Source organism: Trypanosoma theileri, assembly GCF_002087225.1.
Source record: "Trypanosoma theileri isolate Edinburgh chromosome Unknown TM35_Tth_88_V1, whole genome shotgun sequence".
NCBI lineage: Eukaryota > Euglenozoa > Kinetoplastea > Trypanosomatida > Trypanosomatidae > Trypanosoma > Trypanosoma theileri.
Genome location: NW_021639930.1, coordinates 1,773 through 12,190, shown reverse-complemented (window position 1 = coordinate 12,190; position 10,418 = coordinate 1,773). Strand labels below are relative to the sequence as shown.

The 10,418-nt window shown below is 45.0% G+C and overlaps 6 protein-coding genes across 6 annotated transcripts; 2 read left to right on the top strand and 4 right to left on the bottom strand.

Annotated features, from left to right (window-relative positions):
* Positions 1–1,574: 1,574 nt before the first annotated feature.
* On the bottom strand, positions 1,575–1,994 carry TM35_000881050 (uncharacterized protein; the record flags this gene model as incomplete). Its single annotated transcript, XM_029031461.1, has 1 exon — positions 1,575–1,994. One exon carries the CDS (start codon positions 1,992–1,994, stop codon positions 1,575–1,577), a length of 420 nt encoding a protein of 139 aa, XP_028877243.1.
* A 2,540-nt stretch (positions 1,995–4,534) lies between these two features.
* TM35_000881040 (Tbingi protein) lies at positions 4,535–4,924 on the bottom strand (the record flags this gene model as incomplete). Its single annotated transcript, XM_029031460.1, has 1 exon — positions 4,535–4,924. One exon carries the CDS (start codon positions 4,922–4,924, stop codon positions 4,535–4,537), a length of 390 nt encoding a protein of 129 aa, XP_028877242.1.
* A 1,447-nt stretch (positions 4,925–6,371) lies between these two features.
* Positions 6,372–6,725, bottom strand: TM35_000881030 (uncharacterized protein; the record flags this gene model as incomplete). The annotated part of the gene is made up of 1 exon (XM_029031459.1): positions 6,372–6,725. One exon carries the CDS (start codon positions 6,723–6,725, stop codon positions 6,372–6,374), a length of 354 nt encoding a protein of 117 aa, XP_028877241.1.
* A 147-nt stretch (positions 6,726–6,872) lies between these two features.
* Positions 6,873–7,172, bottom strand: TM35_000881020 (uncharacterized protein; the record flags this gene model as incomplete). The annotated part of the gene is made up of 1 exon (XM_029031458.1): positions 6,873–7,172. The coding sequence occupies one exon, from the start codon at positions 7,170–7,172 to the stop codon at positions 6,873–6,875; it is 300 nt and encodes a 99-aa protein (XP_028877240.1).
* Positions 7,173–7,869: 697 nt separating this feature from the next.
* On the top strand, positions 7,870–8,184 carry TM35_000881010 (uncharacterized protein; the record flags this gene model as incomplete). Its single annotated transcript, XM_029031457.1, has 1 exon — positions 7,870–8,184. One exon carries the CDS (start codon positions 7,870–7,872, stop codon positions 8,182–8,184), a length of 315 nt encoding a protein of 104 aa, XP_028877239.1.
* Positions 8,185–9,058: 874 nt separating this feature from the next.
* TM35_000881000 (uncharacterized protein) lies at positions 9,059–9,427 on the top strand (the record flags this gene model as incomplete). The annotated part of the gene is made up of 1 exon (XM_029031456.1): positions 9,059–9,427. The coding sequence occupies one exon, from the start codon at positions 9,059–9,061 to the stop codon at positions 9,425–9,427; it is 369 nt and encodes a 122-aa protein (XP_028877238.1).
* Between the last annotated feature and the right edge of the window lie 991 nt (positions 9,428–10,418).

Sequence of the window (10,418 nt, the reverse complement as noted above, 5' to 3'; positions counted from 1 at the left end):
TTTTTTTCTTTATACTCACATTTCTTGCTTCGCAATAAGATAACATGGCGTTTTCTATCGCCACTATTTCTTCAATTCGAAGTTTTTTTGTCCGGGGGAAGCAGCGGTAACAAGAACAAGAACAACCCAGGTACTGACGACTTCCTTTGCATAACAGTAATAATTACAATAAAGAATAACAATAATTTATATATTAACTGCTGTTGACGACCCGTGCCATATGACCAACATCCTTAAAGATGCGAGGAACAAAAAAAAAAGATAAAAAGAAGAAAAAGAAAATTTCTTCTTTCCATACGTTTTCCTGAAATTACCACCAAAAAAATCCGATGGGCAATTCATATTCTATTCTCCTGAGCTTTGAAACGGGGAAATGACCCAACTTTCCTTCACCAACATTGGCTAGATATTCTATTTATCGGTAATTAACGTTTGTTGTTAGACCCTTAGAAAAACCAAAATACATATGGAAAATTCGTTGGGATAAAAAAAAAAACTGACGACGGTCGCTACCCTTCGCGGATTTTCAAAGCTAAAAGCCACGAGGTCCACACCGCAGTATTAATCTTCCGTGCGGTGAAACATAAACATTAGTCTTGTAAGCTTATGAATCGTGTTTCTACCTTCCACCCTTGGCCATCAGCAGTGTAATGAGTAAGGTGTTTTCGCTCCGTTTCCTTTACTTCTGGTAGTTTGCCGTTCCGAGACCGATGCGGGTCGGTTTACGCCAACAAAAGGGCATCCTGGAATCATGGAAAGGGTTATATTTTTGTGGTACACCTTCTTAAGTGTTACTTTAAAGCCAGGTTCAAAAATCTTTACTTTTTTTCTTTTTAGAGCCATTATCCATTTAGTGGCTGGAATTGTGTCGCCTTTGGTGAATATTTATTACCTTTGCGCTTTACCTCTTTTCCCCCGGCGTTCGGCGCAAAGGAGATATTACCACTATATATGTGCACGTGTATTTTTTTGAAATAATCGCGCTTACGCATCGTAATGGGAAATATTTGACAACATAACTGTAAGAATGAAGATGTTTTTGCTCCCATAAGGAACCCAACCCTGAAGCGGGATTACACCTATTCTCTACTGAGCGGCTCGCTTCGGAAAAAGCATTCCCATTTTTCTACCAAAGATTACTCTTTTCGCCGGGAACTATTGGTGATAAAAAAGAAAGGCCCGTCGACCCCACCTTCTGTTCTTGGCGGCCAATGGTGGGTCGTAATTTCCTCTCTTTCCCTCTCTCTCTTCCATTACCCTCTAAGTTTTTTTTCTTCATTCAGGAAATTCAAATTTGCACGCCAAGACGGGTTGGTGAAAAAGACCCAGCGGCCTTTCTTTCCTGAAACGAGATGTGTTGAAGGTTAATCTGCGGAAATCTACCATTCATATTTTTTTCTGTGTCGCTGGGCTTTCTTGGCCCTTTGGGTGTGGTTGTCAAACCCGCCAATAATAACAAAACCTGAACTGAGACACCGCCGGTCCCGGACAGTGGGTGTTTGAGAGGATTTCTTTTTAACGCGCCCCAGCTAGGGCGACAACCGAAGGAAATGGGTTTGCCCCACCCCGGAGAATTAAAATGGAATCTCTATTATCTTGCGCGACAGCATATTGCATTTTGGCCCGAGCCAAATGGGGTAACAAAAACCCCGACTGCCATTGAAGGCCGTGCAAATGTTAGCGTGCCCGGCTTCTCTGCCATCTGCTGCGCTCGGTTTTCCCCGCAATAATAGGTCAGGTTCATCCCCTATACTTCCTTGAGGCCATTCTTCCCGCACTGCCCACTTCCGAAGTTTGTTCCAGCGCCCGCTGCTGTGGCAAGGACGGTTCCTCACTTTGAAAAAGGAAAAGCTTTGCTGATCAACATGTATTCTGGCATGTGGTTCGGTTTCCGCTGCAAGGTGCGCGTTGGCACTCCAAAAAAAAAGGCGGAGCCCATGGGAAAGAGAGATGCGTGGGATAGGGGAATTTGTGCTGCCCAGGGCTACGGGCATGTAATTGGTGCAAAAGGGTTTTTGGTAGGTAAAAACGGGTTTCCCAATCGCTAGGTTTCAAGCGCCAGAAAAAGCAATAGATACCCAAATGTATTTCTTTTTTTTTTTTTCATTAGACTTCAGCTAGAAATAATTTAACTAAAGGGGAAAAAACAAAATAGGAAACAAGGGAGGCTTTTACAGCAGAGTGTGGCCCTTGGGAAAGGCCACCAAAACCGTTATGCCAAACAAAGAGCTGGGATGTTCTACTTAATATCAAATTTAAAAGAAAGCGAACCCAGACTTTTTTTCCGAGTAGCAACTTATTTGCGCACATGATAAACATAATGAATAGCCACTTTTGTGTAATAATAAAAACCTTTGGCAGCCCACAACTCTGCAAAAAAAAAAGCCTTCTTATAGAGGTGTTCCCCAAAGAACCCCAGAAAAGAAAATCGGGACCATAACGTTATCTAAAGGTATTCGGGATTGCCGTTCGCCAGATCATTCTTTCCGGATTGGTGGGGTCGCTGTTTTCCCCTTGTTCCTTCAAAAGTTTTCGGCCTTTCCTCAGGGGTGGTGGTGGCGTGTGTGGCGGGCTGCGTTTTTATTCCGCGCGTTTTTTTTTTTTTTTTTGTTTTTTGGAGCCGCCACGTCCCATTGGCATACCAGAGTTCGCCAAAGAGTATGTTGGAAACAAAATACTTCTGTAGGGTATATCCGATTCTCGTTGCCTACACCATGAACTTTTTACCGGCCGGCTCTTGCTAGCTGTTTGGGGGGCTTCTTTTCCCTTGACGGGGTTGCGGCTTACCGAACGCCATTGTTATAGTGCAATTCTCTTGAATATGGCTTTGGAAATTAAATTGTAAGAATAATCGGTACCTTACTTTACTCAAAAAAGCAAAGAAGTTGGAAGAATTATTTATCAGCAAATCTCTGACTAATCATTGCCATAAAGTGTTAAACAACAAATCTGTTAGTGACTCTCCAACTTCCCCGTTCAGTACAAAACGTTCGTTGCATGCCGAAAAAGTGGGTCTTAAGAGCGTTTTTTAACCTTTTTTTCCTCGTTTCACTTTTGCGAGTTCCAACTCTTCGTTAAATCTCTTTGTTTAATAAAATTCCTTCTCGAAAAGAAATATATCCCACGTTCTTCTCTGAAACTGTATAATGTCATCTTGTCTTTTGTCATTGGATTCTAAACTATGGAATGATCGAAGTTTAGGAACGACAAGGTGTTATAACTTCCCTCAAAAAGCCGGGAACAGCAGATAAAAGGTGCACGCCTATACATGAGAAACCGTGCGGGTCCCCACCGCTTATGCGTCATCGACTCCGCTCTGGAAAAGCTTGGTAACTTTTTTTCACAAGTTATAACAGACTCATTTTCCAATAAATTCGGAAGTTGCTTCCGCCCCGCTTCGGAGACGTCTGCCAAAAAAAAAAAAAAAAAAAAAAAAAAAAAAAAAAAAAAAAAAAAAAAAAAAAAAAAAAAAAAAAAAAACAGGTCTCATCCCGAGGATGAAAAAGCTCTATTACGAGTATAAGGTACTAATTGCAATGATTTCAAAAAAGAAATAATATGGAAAAGGAGATTTCTGACACACACAGAGACAAAGCCTATCTGCACGCATCATGTGTGAATGTGCAATTTCCATTTATTCGACCCAGGCGTTCTGAAGTTATGTCCCCCACGAAAATACCACATTGCACTTTCAATCAAAGAAACCCTCTTCTTCTTCTGGATATAGTTTACACTTATGAAGTCAAATTCTTCTGTTTTTTTTACTGCTCTTCTCTCATTGTGGGCCTGGCTTCTGCGCATTCCGTGTAATTTATTTGGTCTATTCATCTACAATTTCTTACTACCTAAAAATTAAGAGGATGTTGTCGATCCAAAGAAGAATTCCAAAATCAGGAGGCATCGCAACTCCAATGTAGTACCTATTCAACGTCAATCCGGAAGTAATTTGGGATGACATGAATGGATTTCTGGAGAACAAGAATACCTGATACGAACACGTGCGGGCTCGGCAACCCAGTCCAATTCTGTTTTTCAATGGAAACTGGGCCTTAGAGCTACTGCAATATCAAGATGGGCAAAGGATTCCTTAAGGTCAAATAAGCCAGAGTTTCTTCATTTGGTTCGTTAAGGTGGTGCCAAATGTTACCTGAAGGGACTTCGGCTTTGTGATTTTCTTGTTCATTTTTGGATCCTGGCTATGAATTTTTTTTTTTTTTTATTCCTCCTCTCTTTTTGGGTTATACACAGATTTCTCAAGACACTACAAACTTAGAGCACCGCAGTTACTCTCCATTTAGAGCGGTGTGTAAAATAAGATCCCTTTCTTTTATTGGGTCTCCAGACTCCTGTAGTTTTTATTTTCTTGTTTTTGTGTTTTTTTTTTATTAGTTTACAGTTTTGTTTTGTTTTTATTTTATAGCCGTTCCCATACAAGAGAACCATTTTGTGAGAAAACTCTACTCCCACCTTTGCTTTCCAAAACCCGTCCTCAGGTTTGCTTTTTTGTATTTAATTGACCCCAATGAATTCCTATTTATTTTGTTGCTTCTTTGCTCAGGGACGAACCGCTCTTACGTACGATTTTATAGGTTCTTCCATAATCGAGTGCATTGCCAGTTCTAATGTGCGGGGGAGGCTTGCTGGGGTAAGGAAAGGGACGTGGGGTTTCCAGGTGGGAAGACTGTGGCATAGCGTAGTTCCGCTCCGCCGCAATAAGGAATTTTGCTAACCGCTTAGAAAAACATAGTTTCATCAGGGGTACATCATCAACGATCGCAAATTGAACTCGCAGTGGATGAAGAGCGGGGCAACTCAAGAGATGCAGAGCTGTTTCTTCGCATTCGTCGCGTTGTTTGGTGTGCGCGCGAGTAGGTTGATACCCGTGTCGTGACATTCGGTGTAGAGTTTGGCCTGATTTACTCATACACAATGACGACCACATGAGGGACAGACTAATGCCGGAAGGTCTCTTGTTTTCGTTTTCTTGTATCGTGCATTGGTGGAATTCGATTTTTGTTGTCATACCCTCTCCATCACGGAATTTTCTGCAGCGAACGACGAGGGAGTCCAGGTGGGCATAGAACTTCTGGCAGACTCCGCATTGAACTTTCTCTCGGTTCTTCTCACACAGCGGTGGTAGCGATGAATCTCACTTGTGTTTCTTGTTACGTGGGAATGCCATCTATAGCCACGATACCGGCGAACAGCAATGGTGAAATTTGACATTTCGGCAAAGGATCCTTTCCTCTCGTCAAGAAGGCTAAATCCCATATTCTTATCAAGAAGGGTTTCGTAGAGAGCGAACATCGCGGTCATAGTGAATCTGACGGCGTTTTAATGTATAGTTCTCTTGGGGAAGGGACGTGTTTTTCCCCACACTAACGTTTAGCTGCAACGTGGCGCGGGTGAAACCACTAAAATCTGTTTGGGATGAGCGAAGGGCATCCTGAAATAGATTTATGCCCCATAAGATCACCGGTGCTCCTAATGCTTCCCGATATCGCAGCTAAACCTCCACTGAGATTTCTAAAAAATAAAAAAAAAAATAAAGAATGTTCTCCCTTAGCATTCCAAAGGATGGGGAAGAAAAGAGATCTTTTGAAAAAAACCAATAAAAATTGCTTTAATATTTTAAGTAGAAAATTCCGATGCCGGGGATCGAACCCGGGTCTAGCGGGTGAGAGCCGCTTGTTCTAGCCACTATACCACACCGGAGATATCAAACTTCTTCATTTCTCTTCTCCATGCGCTAGAGGAATTTTTTTTAAAAAACCATTGCCGTCCAAAACGAAGCCGTGAAAAAAAAAAAAAACACCCGCCCCGTCCAGCCTTTAGAAGAAACGAATCGTTCTCCAGAAAATTCTCAAATACGGTTTTTTTTTATCCACGATTCGGTATGGATGGCAATCGCGTGATTTCCGCGCTGCGTCAAATCCTTCACGAGCCTTTTTTGTCGGTTTCTCTCGTGGTGGTTCGTTTCCAAACCCATTTTGTAAACAATTTGCGCGTTGGCATATCCGCCTAGTCTTGGGGAAAGTGTTTTTATTTTTTCCCCTTTTGTCTATTCGTGGGGCAGTTGGAACATTATGCGCATCAAAGAATGCTATACCTTTTAGAAAGATTGGAAATTTCCTTCATTTTTATGCTCAGGGTAAGCCCAAGTTAGAGAGTTGCCCCGCCATGGTCTGCTAAAATGGATGATGCTAACTTCTCCGAACTTTTTGCGATCCCTTTTAAATGACCCAGGGGACGCTTTACACTGCGACAAAGTTTCCCGATGAACCGCGCGATTGCTCAGTGGTCTTTTCAACCGGGTTCGGAAACGCTTTCAACAAGCGCCGCTGCCGCTTCGAAAGCCAAAGGTTCCTCTTTTAACGGGTGGCGACGCCATTTCCCGCGGGCACTAAACATGTTAAGCGTTTTTCCCGGTTGATGTGTTCATCTTTTTCTTTTTCTTCATCTCTTTTCCGGCCGCCTTCACCGAAAATGTCCATTTCCCTCCTCCGTTGGGGGCGTTCCTCGCTATCCTGCGCGGGACCCTTTTGAACCTCTTTTTTTCGGGCGTGGGCACGAAACCCGACAGAACGACACCACCTGTGGGCAGGAGGCGGCTTCTTTCCACCGACGCTTGGCAAACCCCATCCCTTCTGCCAGAAGTAGCCCAGACAATTTTCAATTTCACTCGGTCGCGCTCTGGGGGTGCGTTTCGGGCTTTTTTCATTCATCGCCCCATCCGGAAAACGAGCGACATTGTTCGGCAAAATGAGTGGCCACTGCCGTTTCTCGGCTGTCTAAAAACATCCCTATCGACGCACGCCTTGCACCCAATACAGTTGAGAGTTTCCAAGTGCGCTGGAGCACGCTGCCTTTTATCATCTGAAAACGTGGGACCCGGAATGGGAAACAATTTCCCAAAGTCTCTCATTTTCGCGCCAGGTTGATAACCTGGAGAATCTTTTTATGAAACCTATTTGTTTCCACTTTGGCATATTCAAAATGGTTTTGCTAAGCGGCAGTTCCCCGCACAAACGCTTTAATGTATGGAGTTTAAGTTGGCGCAAAAAAGGTAAAGCAGATACCGCTTGCCAGAACACCAAAACGGAGTACAACAGTAATAGTGTTATACGCTGTCTTGTGCCACGCGTCCATTGTGAACTGAAAGCCCTCCCCATTGCTTGGTTCAGCTGGTATTGCGGAATGCTGAGGTCCACGTGGGTGGTATAGGCCGTTTCTCTTTAGGCGTTGGGTTGTTTTTTTATTGCCGCTGGGACCCCGCACAGACCTTGCCCCGACCACAGCGCCACGGTGCGCTACTTCCAAAGAATTCTTCTTTTGCACATGCCTGCCGTTTCATTTTTTTCTTTTTTGTGAGTGTAGATGTTGCTTTTGGTTAATTTTCATGAACCACCACGCCACAATGCCAAAACAAACCGCCGCATTCATAACGCCGATCTTTTTCTGGAGGGAGAGCGGGTCCGGCGCGGTTCTTTAAATTTTTGGGTATCTTTGCCGCAAATTTTCCTTCCATTTTTTTGCAGTTCCCCACTGGCCCTGTGAATGTCATAAATCCTTTTCCCGGGATTTCATTTGCTTGTTTGAATGTTGCAAAATTTCTTGCTCAGCTAACGCCCCAAAAGGCGGTTTACACGCGTCCAACCTTTTACCCTTTCGGGGCGTGAATGGGTTCAAGATTGGAGGTTGGCCCCCGTGTTTTTGAAAGCTGGGGTCGATTGATCCGGCGGTGGGTTGGGTTTGGGGGCCCGTCCGCCCAAAACGGTGCGGCGGGGAAGTTCTGGGGACACCCAATTCCGCCATCAAAAGTGTAAATGATTTCCTTCGGGAATACTTCCTCCCTCTTCTGAACTTTATATGGCCACCGGGGTTCCGCAAAAAAAAAAAAAAAAATACAACCCGGGGGCCGCTTGGGGAAGCCCTTTCCCATTCATCTTTCGGGCTAAACCAAATGACGATTTGCCCATTTATAATGTGCCTTTCGCTTTGTGGAATGGGAAAAATTGGAAAGTTTGGTTCTGGGAAAAATCGGTGGATACAACCCGCGGGCCGGTCATTTTGGAAACCATTGTCTGGTGGGAAACGCAAAAGCGAAAGCAAAACGAACGACAACAACAAATTTCGGGAGCTTTCCCATCGATAACACTTTCCCCTCGGGGTGGCAACAGTTAACAATTTTACTATGATACCTGCGCTGCCTAAACGATCCGTACATCGCGGCGTCGTTTTCAGAGGCCAACCGCATCGCAAAACGCATGTGGACCTCAACAGTATGGGAACAGCGAGCCGCAACAATGAGAGGATCCATCGCGTTTGCAGTGCAGAACAATTTACAGATTCAGGAAGAAGATATTCCGTTATTTATCATGAGTTTGAAATTTCAAAAAAAATAAAAAAAACAGCGCGTTACAATATACGCGAACAACGACCGCCATGATGGCACCAAGGGGGGCGCCAACTCAAATGTTTCTGGTGGGCTGGAAAAGCCAACGGCTGCAGACACCACATAAAAGAAGAAAGCCCCATCTTGAGATAGGGGTCGGACATGGCCAGTGATATTCTGCCAGGGGAAAAGGATCGATTGGCTTTACGACTGGGTTGGGTTACAGCCAACCGTTGGGGAGAAATAGAAAAACTTCAGAGAGAAAATTTTGCACCGAAGAGTAGGGATTTAAACGCCATAATAGTGGATTGGGGAGTCCTTTCCCAAGATATTCGGGGGCGATCCAAACAGGGCCACGAGGCACTCGGCAATCGGTGAAGAAGGCGCACGGTGCGTCAAAGCAATCGTAAAAGGAATGGCGGATGACAAAAACTTTCAAAGAAAGGAATATGATTTCATAGGAGTACACTTTAACCATAAGGAAAACACGGTTTCCCTAAACTAAAAGAGAATAAAGAGGTTACAAGAAGCATTTTTATTGGAACACTCAACAGTTGAAGAATTGGAGGGTAAAGTTTCGCGCACGATATGCGCGACAGGAGTGTGGGGTGAATCTGTTTTCCCTTATTATTTCTTCTTCAAAATAGTGCGTCGACGATTGTCATGTTTAAATTGAGGTTTTTTATGGCCACAAGATCAGGCAAATTTACCATCAAATACAAGGGCCATTGGGCACAATTGGCCAAAAACATTTTTAGAAAACGAGACAGTTCACCCACCTCAGCAGCTGCCACCCATCGCCACGCTAGTAACGGCCACATCCATGTACGGGCGGAGAGCGTTGTTATTCAGGGATTCAGGGAAAGTTTTGGCGGCAGGTGGTGTATGGGCGCATTCACCCCACACATGATACCCCTAGCGGAGATGCGTGCCGTTTATCTCGCATTACACGGTTTTAAAATACGTCTGATTGACTGGCCCCTCGGATATTCGCATAGTCACAGCCGTGGGGGGCGAAAGCCAAGGCCGTAGAGTTCGCGCTCGCACGGAATATGAGTTCCTCGCAGTTACGTCGCATCGGAGGGCTTTACCGCGGACGGGTATCTAAAGGAAAACCCTCAAAAAATTGGACGTTGCGAAGTGGTGGAACTTGCGATGGGGAAAGCGGGGAAGCGGGTTAAAAGGGTTTCCCAGCACTTCTATTTCGTCAGTTCTGGCATTTATTGGGGTCTAGAAGGGGATATATATGCTTTTTGGGGGAATGGGGCGTCCAACGCGATAAAATGGCATTGCTTCTGTTTGCTTCTTTCCGGCCTTCTTGTTCTGAGAAGCGGGGCCCGGATCATGGATTTTTGCCCTATTGCGATACCCCGGCGGTTTCGATAAAAAAGTGGGCGCGACCCCGAGGCAAACGCCGCGCGAAAAACTTTTGGCCGTCGGGGGTTTTGTTCGGCCACACTTCCGGGTCCTTGTCTGGGGGCCTCTGGTTGCGCGTCCTCGCCGGCTTGCGGGGCTGCCGTCGCTATATTTTTTTCGGGGTTTGTCCGAACGTTTGGGCGGCGTGTTCCCCGGAATCTGGAATGCGGTCGGGGGGTCCGCCGCCGGAGAAAAACAAAAAGCGTGGCGGTCCGTCCCTTCTTGGCCTCGTGCGGTGGGTTTTCTCGTCCGCCCCATCGTGTTGTAGGTTGTTTCCGGACGGCTTAGGGGAACTTTGCGGTCGTGATTTCGGAAGGGCGAGGCCAGAAAAAAAAAAAAAAAAACGGGCGGTGCGTGGTGACCTCGGGCGGGGTCTCGGTAAGGACGGTGGCGACGGCGAGTTGTTTCTTTTTTTTTTTTTGGTGTCTGGGTGTGATTTGAATCTTGGCGTTGTTTTCGCGCGCGGTGACGTCGCGTTTTGGGGGCCTGCCGGGGTTTTTATTTTGCGTTGGTTTCGTTGGGATTTTGCCGAGTTTTATTTTTATTTTTATCGGTTGTCATTTCTCCAAGTGTTCATTCCAGTGTTTCTGATAACGTTTTTTTTTTT